This window comes from Pseudoliparis swirei, chromosome 11, assembly GCF_029220125.1.
Source record: "Pseudoliparis swirei isolate HS2019 ecotype Mariana Trench chromosome 11, NWPU_hadal_v1, whole genome shotgun sequence".
NCBI lineage: Eukaryota > Metazoa > Chordata > Actinopteri > Perciformes > Liparidae > Pseudoliparis > Pseudoliparis swirei.
Genome location: NC_079398.1, coordinates 1,902,010 through 1,916,354, shown reverse-complemented (window position 1 = coordinate 1,916,354; position 14,345 = coordinate 1,902,010). Strand labels below are relative to the sequence as shown.

The window sequence follows — 14,345 nt, the reverse complement described above, 5'->3', positions numbered from 1 at the left end:
AGCCCTGTGGGGTTTTTCTCAGCGGGACGACGTCATCTTTCAAAGGGGAACATGGTTCATGCAAGAAATACACTTCAGAGAAAAAGCCGCCGCGGAATGTTCTCTCTTACCGACAATACTGAGCCAGCGTGAGGACGTAGCATTTGTCTTCAATACAGGCCACACTGTTCACATCCTGGTGGCGAGACGCAAAGATCTCATTCTGGGGGAAAGAAAGATTCAGTCGTGTCAACAACAAAAAACTCAAGCGACCGAGACTTAAAATGAAACAACTGATCCCTGAAATGTGCAGCGTGCCGCAATTTAGCTGATTACAAAATAAACCGAAACGTCGCACAAGATGTGAACGGCCCCATCTAGAGCCGGCGTTTGGTTTGTCCGCTCTGTGCCACCGTAGGAACTTGGCGGCGGACTGCATGACGATTGTTTTTAGGTGATTTCACACTGAAGAAAACACATATAACTAGAACTGGCACTCGGTAGAGCGCATACCTTCGCCGCAGCCATTTTTTTGGTACCTTTTCATGACCTTGACCTTTGACCTGATCGATCCCAAAATCTAATCAAATGGTCCCCGGATTATAACCAATCATCCCACCAAATTGCATGCGATTCGGTTAATACTTTTTGAGTTATGTGAATAACACATAAAAACTAGAACGGGCACTCGGTAGAGCGCATACCTTCGCATATCACAAGATTGGGCATTGAATTATGAACATTTTGGCATTAGTTGCATGCCAATTGGATAAAAATTGGTAAAAAGAAGATTTTTACCTTTTCATGACCTTGACCTTTGACCCGATCGATCCCAAAATCTAAACAAATGGTCCCCGGATAATAACCAATCATCCCACCAAATTTCATGCGATTCGGTTTAATACTTTTTGAGTTATGCGAATAACACGCATACAAATAAATACACAGCGCTCAAAACATTACCTTCCGCATTCTCAGAATGCGAAGGTAATTAGCATTACAGTCGCCCTTAATGCCGCACACCGTCTCTTCAGACTCTAAAAGACAACTTCATTGTCCGTGAGCACTTGTGCCTCGCCTTCCCCTTCAGACGGAGTCACAGCAGCGAGATGGTTCTTCCTCTGAGACAAAGCCCTGCTGCTGTTCTCACACTGCTGCTCGGATGCGTTTGTCTTTGTAAATGCAGCCGAGAAATGACAGACTTCATGTGGTTTATTGTTTCTGGAGATTAAATAAAGTGCAACGTGGTCCCTTGGGAGATTACTGACGATGAGAAGCAGGCAAACAGAAGCTGCTCTCTCACATGATGCCAGCGTATGTGTGTTGGTTCATACACTCCTCTTTCAAACACATGTTCAAACTTTTCTTGAGTTGTAATGTTATAATTTTAAAGCAACCTCATGTTGCAGAAATAGGAAGAAATTAATGGAAAGTGACTCAAAAATAATTGCTAAAAACCTTATTGTTATGTTGGGTTGCAAACTAATCCTCATATCCTTCAGAAAAACACTATTAGAAAAAGGAATTAGGACACTGTGTTTAAAAGATAATGTTGTCACTGTATGTTTTACTTGTCATCAACTAATCTCAGAACAAATCCACAACTAACAATACCTTATCTGTTTCTCGGTACTTTCCAACTTCCCCCTCGTCTGCGGTTCTCGCCCTGAAACCCGTTTGTTCCTATTCAAGACGTGGCGCTTTAAAAATGAATCATAAATATAAAGTCGCATTTTGAAAAAGGGATTACGTTTTAGAAGTCAGTTTATGTTATTTCCATTTTTCCACTTAAGAGACTTGGATAACATGGCAGGAAGCATACATTTCCAGTTTAATAAAGCGTGCACGCTGATTGACTGACGATGTGCACATGACGGTGTTTGATTTGACATCTGACACTTGCAAACCAATCAGAAACCAGTATTTTTTTAATTTATTTTTAAAAGGTGTAAAACCTCACCTCACAATGTATACTGGGATTGCGGCCCCCCTGCGTGTGTTCTGGACGGTAGTACCAAAACAAACTCATCATCAGCTCTCCTGAAGATAAACACAAAACACACAGTTCACTTCAGTGCTCCAGGTACCACCACATCCATCCTGCTCACGCTGGCAGTGAACACCGGGTCCAGTCGGTCTCCTACCTGACTCGGGCTCCTCCCACAGAGCCGAGATCTTGGCCACGTAAGGCAGAGACTTCTTCCTCGGTCCGGACTTCAGCAGAACAGTGTCTCTGACCCGGATCAGGTCCCCGTCCCTCTGGACTCCCTCGAAACACTTCCTCAGCACCAGGGCCTCCTCTCCCTGGGAACACAGGCAGCAGGAAACACTCCTCAAGCAGCCAGAGACCGAAGGGATGCGAGGGGCCGCGGACTAGACAGCTCCAGGATGTGATTTGTATTGAACGACTTCTGAGGAAATTGAACTGCCGATATTGGCTTATATTAAACTAGAACGGGCACTCGGTAGAGCGCATACCTTCATATCACAAGATTGGGCATTGAATTATGAACATTTTGGCATTAGTTGCATGCCAATTGGATAGAAATTTACCGCGCTATGGTAAAAAGATTTTTACCTTTTCATGACCTTGACCTTTGACCCAATCGATCCCAAAATCGAATCAAATGATCCCCGGATAATAACCAATCATCCCACCAAATTTAATGCGATTCGGTTCAATACTTTTGACTTATGTGAATAACACGCATACAAATACGGCGATCAAAACATTACCTTCCGCATTTTCAATGCGACGGTAACGGGCACTCGGTAGAGCGCATACCTTCATATCACAAGATTGGGCATTGAATTATGAACATTTTGGCATTAGTTGCATGCCAATTGATAAAAATTGGTAAAAAGAAGATTTTTACCTTTTCATGACCTTGACCTTTGACCCGATCGATCCCAAAATCTAAACAAATGGTCCCCGGATAATAACCAATCATCCCACCAAATTTCATGCGATTCGGTTTAATACTTTTTGAGTTATGCGAATAACACGCATACAAATAAATACACAGCGCTCAAAACATTACCTTCCGCATTCTCAGAATGCGAAGGTAATTAGCATTACAGTCGCCCTTAATGCCGCACACCGTCTCTTCAGACTCTAAAAGACAACTTCATTGTCCGTGAGCACTTGTGCCTCGCCTTCCCCTTCAGACGGAGTCACAGCAGCGAGATGGTTCTTCCTCTGAGACAAAGCCCTGTTGCTGTTCTCACACTGCTGCTCGGATGCGTTTGTCTTTGTAAATGCAGCCGAGAAATGACAGACTTCATGTGGTTTATTGTTTCTGGAGATTAAATAAAGTGCAACTTGGTCCCTTGGGAGATTACTGACGATGAGAAGCAGGCAAACAGAAGCTGCTCTCTCACATGATGCCAGCGTATGTGTGTTGGTTCATACACTCCTCTTTCAAACACATGTTCAAACTTTTCTTGAGTTGTAATGTTATAATTTTAAAGCAACCTCATGTTGCAGAAATAGGAAGAAGTTAATGGGAAGAGACATAAAAATAATTGCTAAAAACCTTATTGTTATGTTGGGTTGCAAACTAATCCTCATATCCTTCAGAAAAACACTATTAGAAAAAGGAATTAGGACACTGTGTTTAAAAGATAATGTTGTCACTGTATGTTTTACTTGTCATCAACTAATCTCAGAACAAATCCACAACTAACAATACCTTATCTGTTTCTCGGTACTTTCCAACTTCCCCCTCGTCTGCGGTTCTCGCCCTGAAACCCGTTTGTTCCTATTCAAGACGTGGCGCTTTAAAAATGAATCATAAATATAAAGTCGCATTTTGAAAAAGGGATTACGTTTTAGAAGTCAGTTTATGTTATTTCCATTTTTCCACTTAAGAGACTTGGATAACATGGCAGGAAGCATACATTTCCAGTTTAATAAAGCGTGCACGCTGATTGACTGACGATGTGCACATGACGGTGTTTGATTTGACATCTGACACTTGCAAACCAATCAGAAACCAGTATTTTTTTAATTTATTTTTTAAAGGTGTAAAACCTCACCACACAATGTATACTGGGATTGCGGCCCCCTGCGTGTGTTCTGGACGGTAGTACCAAAACAAACTCATCATCAGCTCTCCTGAAGATAAACACAAAACACACAGTTCACTTCAGTGCTCCAGGTACCACCACATCCATCCTGCTCACGCTGGCAGTGAACACCGGGTCCAGTCGGTCTCCTACCTGACTCGGGCTCCTCCCACAGAGCCGAGATCTTGGCCACGTAAGGCAGAGACTTCTTCCTCGGTCCGGACTTCAGCAGAACAGTGTCTCTGACCCGGATCAGGTCCCCGTCCCTCTGGACTCCCTCGAAACACTTCCTCAGCACCAGGGCCTCCTCTCCCTGGGAACACAGGCAGCAGGAAACACTCCTCAAGCAGCCAGAGACCGAAGGGATGCGAGGGGCCGCGGACTAAACAGCTCCAGGATGTGATTTGTATTGAACGACTTCTGAGGGAAATTCGGAACTGCCGATATTGGCTTATATTAAACTAGAACGGGCACTCGGTAGAGCGCATACCTTCGCATATCACAAGATTGGGCATTGCATTATGAACATTTTGGCATTAGTTGCATGCCAATTGGATACAAATTGACCGCGCTATGGTAAAAAGAAGATTTTGACCTTTTCATGACCTTGACCTTTGACCCAATCGATCCCAAAATCGAATCAAATGGTCCCCGGATAATAACCAATCATCCCACCAAATTTAATGCGATTCGGTTCAATACTTTTTGACTTATGTGAATAACACGCATACAAATACACGGCGATCAAAACATTACCTTCCGCATTTTCAATGCGACGGTAATAATCTGAATTGAATCGCATCTCAACAGAAAAGCGTCAGGTGTTTGGACTCAAAATACAGCGAACCAGCTTTAAATGTGACGACGATGCAGGTGTGACGAATCATCCCAAACTCTCCTCCGACAGGTGAAATGACATCGCACGACAAGCAGCACCGTCACGGCTGCATGAAGAAGCACCGGCGCGACTTTCTCTACGTACCACAGAGAAGACCTCCTTCTGAAAGGGCAGGCCAACTGGCTGCCAGCCATTGGTGGATTTTTGGCGTCCGTTCTTCGGCTGCTTGGCAACCGTCCGCCCTCTGACGGCGGCCGCGGCGAGCTTCTGCTTCTTGTTTCTGCTCAGAGGGGAGACAGCCGCGCCGATGCCGCCGGTGCCACGCGCGCCAGACCTCGACCCTCTGGGCGACTTGGCGATCTGGGGACAGTCCTTCGCCACCTGCGGCGGAGGCTGCGGTTGGCTGGGTTCGGACAGGGGGGTTTGAACGTGGGGCGCCGATTGGCCGGCTGGAGGCACAGTGGGAACGGGGCAGCCAGTGAGGGTCCTGGGGCCGGGCGAGATGGGGATGGAGGACGCACTGCGATGGTCGTTGAGGGTTGATGGGTAATCGTCTGTGGAAGAAACCAAACGGGCAACGTAATCAAGTCGAGTGGCAGACGGCGCTCGAAGGAGCAGCTGCAGTGATCAACAACCTTTCACAAGGTTACGCAACAGAGACACGAGCCACACTCTGCTGCCGTTAGTTCCACTGAAGCAGCACATGGATGTGGAGGAACAGGGGTCCCCAAACTTGTTCCTGTGAGGGCCACATAACTTTTCCCTTCTCTGATGGGGGGGGGGGGGGGGGGTCAGTTTGTAACAGAAATAGTGTGACGATCTTAGGGGTGTCTAAATAAACATTTATCGTTTTCCAGAAAGCCACATAACCAAATATTAATAACCCTTTCCGGGATCTTTACAGAAAAAAAAGTCAGGAAATAAATAACACTTTGTGAAATAAATAATAACCAAATAACTAATAACTAATTCCGTTCTATTTGACAGCGGCTAGTCTAGGATTTGCGTGGCCAGACTGAAAAGAAAATCACAATGCGTCTCTGGTATTGTTCAGGGGGCCGGGCCAAATGTGGAAACGGGCCGAATCCGGACCCTGGGCCTTAGTTTGGGGACCACTGTGTATGCATCTCATACGTATCAAAATTATTTATGTTACTTGGACTTTACTCGAGTACTTCCACTGTTATGCAGATTTATACGACATTGCAGAGGGAACATTTTATTTTATACTCCACATTTATTTGACAGCTGGTTAATAGTGACTGCAAATTAAGGTTTTATGTGCGAAACCTTTACTGACCTCATAAATTCTGATATATTGAGGACTATAATGTGGCTCAAGATGGCTCAACCTCAACATTAAAATGCTGCGTCCACAGTCGTGAAACCCCAGCGGTTAGCTTAACGCCTTGTGCTTTAAGTACATTTGGCTGCTAATACGCGTGTACTTCTACTGGTGTGAAGAACAAAGCTCCTGGTGGTATAGAATTCACACAGGTGCATTTCATTGCTTTTGAAACCAGTTTTTGTTTTGTGAAGAAACACTTGCGTCCCTTGAAGTAATCATCTGAATATTTCTGCCACATTTACTAAACTGGGATTTAATCCTCGTATAATCTGAAGCCCGCGGAGGTGTTTCCACTCGGCTCCTCAGACCTGTGCTCGGGTGGATGTCTCTTACAAAATGATGTTCCCATACAACTAAACAGCATTCTCAATTACAATTCGAGATAAACATAATCCTCTTTGACTAGCGGTTTTAAAACACATGGTTAACATTGTGACAAGATATTAAAATGTTTTTTTTTTAAACACAACAAAACTACATAGTGAGATTTTGTAAAACCACATTTTCTGTACGTGACCAATTATTATTATCCAAAATGTCATCGAAGCTTCCCAGTTGCAATATGTTTTCCTACATGACTGCTTCTCACTCCTCACGCCTCAACCTAACCAGCCCGACCAACCAGGGCAACAAGTCGTAAGAGGGGTGGGTTATGCCTTTGAGAGGGAAAAAAATGGGTACAAGATCGGATGACATTATTATGCAGAAGAATTAGCCAATCGGTTTATGTATTTATGTTTAAATGTCGAAGTAACTGGTTTTGCTATATCTTTTATGTGTGCTTTTGTCTGTCTTAAAAACTGACATGGCATTTAATTATTGAATTCAACTCAGGAGACCAGGCTGACCGTGTGCAGCAAAAATCACAGGAGGGTGAGGGCGACGTCAATCAAACCTAAATTACACTGGCCCATTCAGGACCGAGAAGAGGTCTAATCAGGCAGGAAAGGGAAAAAACACCTGTGTTTGACACGAAACCACAGGTGTTGTGAATAATATTCACCATCGCTCTGTTCTATTCATGTGACCCAGTACGCCACGACAGGCAACAAGCACACGACCAGGATGAGCAGATCAATGGAACGAAGCCGTCATTCATTCTATTATTTACACCTGTGCTTGTCCTCCTGTGACAAATGTCAACAGAAATCTAATAGTGAAAACCTGTCAGTGCTGTTGTCGAAAAGAGGCTCGGCCTGACCTGGTTTTAGTTGTTGGAGACCACACACACACACACACAGAGAGAGAGACACAGAGAGACAGAGAGAGAGAGAGACAGAGGGAGACAGAGAGGGAGACAGAGACAGAGGGAGAGACAGAGGGTGACAGAGAGAGAGCGAGAGAGAGACAGAGGGAGACAGAGAGAGAGACAGAGAGAGACAGAGAGAGACACAGAGAGAGACAGAGAGGGAGAGACAGAGAGGGAGACAGAGAGAGAGAGAGACAGAGGGAGAGAGAGACAGAGGGAGAGAGAGAGACAGAGGGAGAGAGAGAGAGACAGAGACAGAGAGAGAGACAGAGAGAGACACAGAGAGAGACACAGAGAGAGAGACAGAGGGAGACAGAGAGAGAGACAGAGAGAGACACAGAGAGAGAGACAGAGACAGAGAGAGAGACAGAGAGAGAGACAGAGAGAGACACAGAGAGACAGAGGGAGACAGAGAGAGAGACAGAGGGAGACAGAGGGAGAAAGAGAGAGAGACAGAGAGAGAGACAGAGGGAGACAGAGAGAGAGACAGAGAGAGACACAGAGGGAGACAGAGGGAGAGAGAGACAGACAGAGACAGAGAGAGACACAGAGAGAGAGACAGAGGGAGACAGAGGGAGAAAGAGAGAGAGACAGAGAGAGACACAGAGAGAGAGAGACAGAGAGAGACACAGAGAGAGAGACAGAGGGAGAAAGAGAGAGAGAGAGGGAGAGACAGAGAGACAGAGAGAGACAGAGAGAGACAGAGGGAGAGAGAGAGACAGAGGGAGACAGAGGGAGAAAGAGAGAGAGACAGAGGGAGAAAGAGGGAGAGACAGAGAGAGACAGAGGGAGAGACAGAGGGAGAGACAGAGAGAGAGACAGAGAGAGAGACAGAGAGAGGGGGGGGGAGAAAGAGGGGGGAGAGAGAGAGCAGTGTGTGCTGCTTTGAGGTCACATTCAGGTGTTTCTCACCATCCACTCACATGTGTTCTTGTGCTGCAGACATCATGAAGAGTTCTCCTGTTCCGGTTCACATCTCTGACTCAGACGTTTCCCTGACTGCTGACATTGGAGCTCGTACGATCAGCTGCAAAGGCAGTCACTGTCCGGCCGCTCGCATCCAGACCGAGACAAAAGAGGTCTTGCCCTTTATCGGATTTTTTGTTTTGTTCCCTCCCACTCAAGTGGCATTCCAAAATGGGAGATTAAAAATGCCTAACATAATAGCTATTCTCAGCACATTGTACTGCTGTGGCGACCGGATTAGAGGGTGGGGGGTGGGGCAGGAGTGGGAGGGGGGGTCGACGACGACGACACTGCATACAAACTAACCAAAGAACTATAGAGAGCCGAGCTCATGTTTTGTATGAAAACCTAGTCGGAAAAATCCTTCCATCTTCCTTAAAGGGGTCAGGGATGTCACACATTACACAAACGCTCAGTTTCCTTGTCGTTGGGAGCTCAGCCTGTGAAACTAAACGGTGGCTCTGCGGGAAGCTCTCTCAAGTGACTACATCTCCAAATGAATAACAATAAGCCTCAGTTACAAACTGGAGGCAAGGAGATGAAGGAAGATGTTGCCATTTATCATGCAGTGAACGTCTAACGCTACATTACGGAAAACCGTGAACCTAGAAAACATAGAATGGAATCACATCGCTCAAAGACGGATCAAAATAAAACAGGATTGATTTTGCTTTGTTACTTGTTCTTCATTGATTTATTGGGCTGTAAAATGTTGTTTTGTGATGCACTGTAAGCGTCAATCTCTGAGATTTTGATTAAAAAAATATTACGCCTGTTAAGTCACTGTCTATTAATGAAGGGTACGTAACATAATGGTGCAATATATATATATATATATAATATTTGCAGTATTCCAGGGATAAAAATGCAGGATTGCAGTTTTTCTCCTCTGTATACACAAATTCTCAAAACGCGAGGCTCATGCATCAACAACAAGACAGACGACGAAAACCAAAATCCAGTTTTCACTCGGATACAAATTCTAAATCACCCAGGACATCTTAACAATGGCCACTTTAAGGTCCATTCGTGGTACATCACTGCCAAACTTTACTCTGCAGCAGCTATAGATACACACACAAACACACACACACACACACATCCTATTAGGGTTCAGAGATGAAAAGATAATGGGCACTCTGCGTCCCTTATTCCTGACGTCTGGGGCCCTTGAGGAGTGCTGTTACATAAGTACCATCGAGACAGAAAGACAGTGCATCAACTAATCTCGTTGACTCTATTCGAACACTCGGCTGTCGGTTGACAAAGAGTAAATCTAGCAAAATCAATCCTCCGTCTGCTCACCTCTGTTGATGCCGTGGTTACATGTGCTGCAGTCCGCGGGGCTGAAGGAGCGCCCTCCTCTGGCGATGGCTGGAATCACACCGGCGTAGGACGAGTAGCCGTTGACCCCGCAGGGCTCTCCGTAGCACGCCTCCAACGAGGTGCAGCAGTACACCGGGTGGGTAATCCCCGAGGGCGGCGGACCGGCGCCGGGGAGCAGCGTGGGCCTCTTGCCGCTCTTTGGGCACAGAGCGAGGGGTGGGCCGGGAGAGGGCGGGGCGTCCGGGTGGCTGAAGTGGACGTAGTAGCCGGGGAAACGGGTGTAGCCGTGCGGGCCGATGCTGATGGCCGCCGGGTGGGTGACGGCGTGAGGCGGCTGAAGGTGGTGGTGGTGATGGTGGTGGTGGTGGTGGTGGTGGTGGTGGAACATGGTGCCGTCCTCGGGCCCCTTGAAGGCCTCGTCCCCCAGGAACAGGGCCAGCCGGTGGCAGTACTCGACGCACCTCTCCTGGGAGCAGCAGTAGCAGGAGGACGCGTCCGCCTCCACCCGCTCCTTTTTGATCGCCTTCAAGCAGAAGCCCCGATGGAGCTCGTGTTTCAGACACTCCCGTCGTCTCGCGCCGTCCTTCCACTCCGGATCCAACGTCTCGCTTTTACACAACCGACAGCAGCCCTGGATGGCCGAGTCCAGCCGGGAGTGAGCCGGACCCTCTGCGCCCGGCTTCGTGTGCTTGAGTTGGTCCGCGTGTCCGGGCCGCGTTGTTCTTTTGGTCGGCGGCGCGGCTCCCTGTCCCGGTTTGCCGCTCATCTCGCCCCGAGTCGCGGCCGCCGCTTCACTCCCGCTCGCCGGCTTGGGCTCCGCCTTCTTCTGCCGCCTGGCTCCGTACTGGGAGCTCGTGAGTCTGAGCAGCGTGGCCGCGGTGAGGCCCGCTTGGCGCCGAGGCGTCGGAGCGAACAACGCCGACCAGTCGATGTCCGGAGCCGCCGCCGCCGACCGCCTCTGTTTCTTAGGTCTTTCCTTTGGGTCCGCTTTCCCTCGCGGAGAAACCTTTTTGGTTTTCTGACCTCTGTGTTCGGTTTTAGCGACACTGTCTCGAGCTTTATCTTCACTGGAAGGCTGCCGCCGTTTCTTTGTGTGATTCGACGCCAGAGAATCGTTTCTGTAGAGCAGCAAGCTGTTGACCGCCTCGGCGTTGAGCGAGGCCATCCTCCGCCGGCGGGGCTCAAAGACGGGTGCGGGGAACACGAGTAAGGCGTCAGATTGGTTGATTTTTGGTTCCGGTGATTGCCGATTGGCTGTGGGCGTTTTCTTCAATCCAGATTTGGTCCTTCTTGGACTGGAGCTGGACGGCGGCTTCTTCTTGACTTTAACCTTCTTTTTTTTGCCAGATTTCGGCGCATCCTTTTCTTTGCCCTCAACTCGTTTCTCCTCCAGACGGGTGAGCAGGACGCGACAGTCCAGCGCTTCTCCATCACCCTCTGCCAGGGTCTTCTTTCGAGGTCGATGCGACTCTTTTTTATCCTTCAATTTCCTTCCTCTCGACTCATTTTTTCTCTCCTTCCCTTTTTTCACACCACCTCCTTTCTCCTTGCTTCCCTTCTCCTTCCGGGGCTTCCCACTTTTCGCAGGCTGGCTCCGCTGAGCTTTCACCATTGTCACGGCGTCCGGGGGCAGAGCCACCGCCGCCTCCTCCTCATCCACGGCGGCGCTACGACGGCGGGTCGGAGCTCAGAGAGACCCTTCAGCGGGCGTCATCGCGGGTCATCGCCAGGGTCCATGCACTCTCTGAGGAGACACAGATTGGACATTTAAAGCCACAGGAAGACAGACAATCTGAGAGCGAATTAATGAAACCAAAGGGCATCTTTTGATGCATTATTCAACAATCGGTTTTATTTAGTTTGCTGTCCAGATCCCCAGAGAATAGGATCACTGAGAAAGCCCTTCTCCTTGACATGCAAATACACAGCACACACAAGACAGAAGATGAACTGCGATAAAGAGCACATGACGCGTTCTGCCTGAGGCCGCATGGACTCCAACCTCTTCCCCATTTGTCGGCTTGGTCTTCGCTTAAGATGTGCTCTTTGTGCCATATCTGGTGCATGGGTTGATTCAGTATCGCAGCTAAATAAATACATACAAATATTGCCTTTTTGCTTCGTCAATAAAGATCATTTAAAGCTCCGTGAGCTCGAAAGACATTAATGACTCGCACGATACACAAGGAGCTCAATATTACAAGCCTCGACTCACTGATGAAACACAGAAACACGGCCCATAAACAGTTTAGGCGATGCATTTAATGTTTGATATGACGGCTGCTTTTAAAAGCGATTTGGATCCGTAATTCACGATTCCACACCGATTTACGTCCGACCGCGGCCACAGCCTGTCACCGATGCGCATGGCACTGGGGTTCATCAAAGAGTCGCTGCGACATTAAACATGAAGAGACCGATTCACGTTGAGGGAGTGCATCTCTTGCGTCTCCAAGGTAAAAGGGTCAGCGCACTCTTTTAGATCCCCGTGAGGTACGTTATTAAGGAGTCATTCTCCAAAATGCAAAGACACAAAAACAAACGGTGTGATCAAATGACTCATGAATTGAAGCTTTACACGCATCGAACAACAGCCTCTTCAGTTTCCATGTCAACAGCCTGCTGCCCGGTACATCACGGCACCTCCAGCAACTTTGTGGTGGAAGACGCAGACGCTTTACGATCCTCTGCCTTTCACGCGAGTCTTTCGACTCCCTCGACACAAAAGACGCGCCGCTTAGGAGAAAACCTTGAAAGCTCCTAAGGTCAATCTGCCGGCGACCTTTAACGACAGCGTGTAGCATGAAGAGGTGGATCATCAGCCCTGAAACACAATTATGCCACTTGACCTACAAGAACTAAGTCAGCAAGGGACCTGTTTTTATTAATTTTTTTATTAAGTGACTCTTCAGCGAGAAAACCATTGAGCTCTTAAGAACACTTAGTCTCTCAGAAAACTGAATCTCGGCTTCCACTCAATGCGTTTACATGATGGTATAATTCGAATCTTGCTTTAGTCTAGGGCTACAACTAACGATTATTTTGATAATCGATTAATCGGTTGATTATTTTATCGATTAATCGGATTTAAGAAACAAAAAAACTTTAATTTTCAACCCTTTATTCAAAACAGGGTCCGTACGGTCATGGAAAACCTGGAAAAGTCATGGAATTTTTAAATGGCTATTAGCAGGCCTAGAAAAGTAGTTGAAAAAAATAAAATCCCAAAATATTTGGAAAAGTAATGCAAATTTGTTTTATTCAAATGTTAATTTACACGGTATATATACGGTATGCTTTGGAATTCTCATTGTTATTTTAAATACTACATCGTCTCACTTTGTCACGTATAGACAGAGTTTTCACAAAATGTTTAATCATGGAAATTTGGTTTAAAGTCATGGAAAGGTCCTGGAGACCCACTGGTCAGCATGTGGATGAACCCTGTTCACTGGTCACCATGGTGATGAACCTGTTCACTGGTCACCATGGTGATGAACCGTCACAAACAGACTGACAGCTTTCCTCTCCTGAGCAGTGGTCCCCATGTGGCCCCCTGAACAATATCAGAGACGCGTTCCGATTTATTATTTTTTTCACCTGGCCCGCTGCCGTTGAGATTGCAGTGAGACGCGGACAAAATGTGAAGTGGTGCTCTTCGCAATAAAACATCTTTGATGAGACGTGTCGCGTCTCAGCCAATCAGCGTTCAGATGTCCACAGCGTTTGGGAAGTTAGGTTAGCTTGAATGTTAGTCCGCTACATCTACTGCTGTCACGCTGCACGGTGTAGCGATACTAACAAAGTACCCGTACTTTAAAAACGATGTGATTTAGCATATTTTTAGTATCGATACTTCATTAAAAGAGCGATCAGAGCGCACGCGCTGCTCCGTTAAATGTTGTCTGCACGCGCAGCGCACTCAGCTCCGTGAATGTCTCCGACTACGTGAATGACTTCCGCATCCAGCGCCACGTGAGCAGCAGCAGCCAATTAGATTCATCAACAGAGGAGCAGCTCAGCGCTGATTGGCTCTCACAACGCAGCGTTCCGTCTCTCCTCGCCCTCTCGCTCTTGTTTCTCCTGCGCCGCTCTGCGCTCAACTCAACTTTGTTTATACTCGTGACTTATTGAGCGCCGTAATAATCGCGCGACACAACGAATCGATAATGAAATTCGTTGCCAACTATTTTAATAAACGATTTTTATCGATTCGTTGTTGCAGCCCTACTTTAGTCGGACTGCTATCTTTTGGGGGATCTGCTGTTATCCCAATATACATGGCAGTGAGTAATTCGAATCATTGGCCTTTGAAAGCATGTCATATCCGATACGATAGGTGGCGCTGTTTTCATTACAACTCGTGGTGATACAGCCATTTCCACTTGACCTCTTCACCACTACCAACAACAACAACAACATTTCAAGAAAGAACCATGAACTTTAGTATGTTCAACTCCTTCAATACATTAAGCATAAATTCTGTCTGCTCTTCGGTCCAGAGATGTGTGGTGGCTCTTGTGTTCTCCATAGCGTTGTTTGTTTGTTTTCTGCCGGCCAGGGGCAGTGAC

At 47.0% G+C, this 14,345-nt stretch overlaps 1 protein-coding gene across 1 annotated transcript in view; it reads right to left on the bottom strand.

Annotated features, from left to right (window-relative positions):
• bahd1 (bromo adjacent homology domain containing 1) overlaps positions 1-14,345 on the bottom strand; it is a 32,294-nt gene that overhangs the window by 4,004 nt on the left and 13,945 nt on the right. Inside the window, exons 2-6 of the mRNA XM_056425896.1 lie at positions 9,754-11,518; positions 5,030-5,439; positions 4,201-4,360; positions 1,940-2,019; positions 111-202 (exon numbers count right to left, since the gene is read on the bottom strand). Of these exons, the coding sequence (XP_056281871.1) occupies positions 111-202; positions 1,940-2,019; positions 4,201-4,360; positions 5,030-5,439; positions 9,754-11,386 (2,375 nt within the window). The 5' untranslated portion in view covers positions 11,387-11,518. The remainder of the gene's footprint in view (positions 1-110; positions 203-1,939; positions 2,020-4,200; positions 4,361-5,029; positions 5,440-9,753; positions 11,519-14,345) is intronic.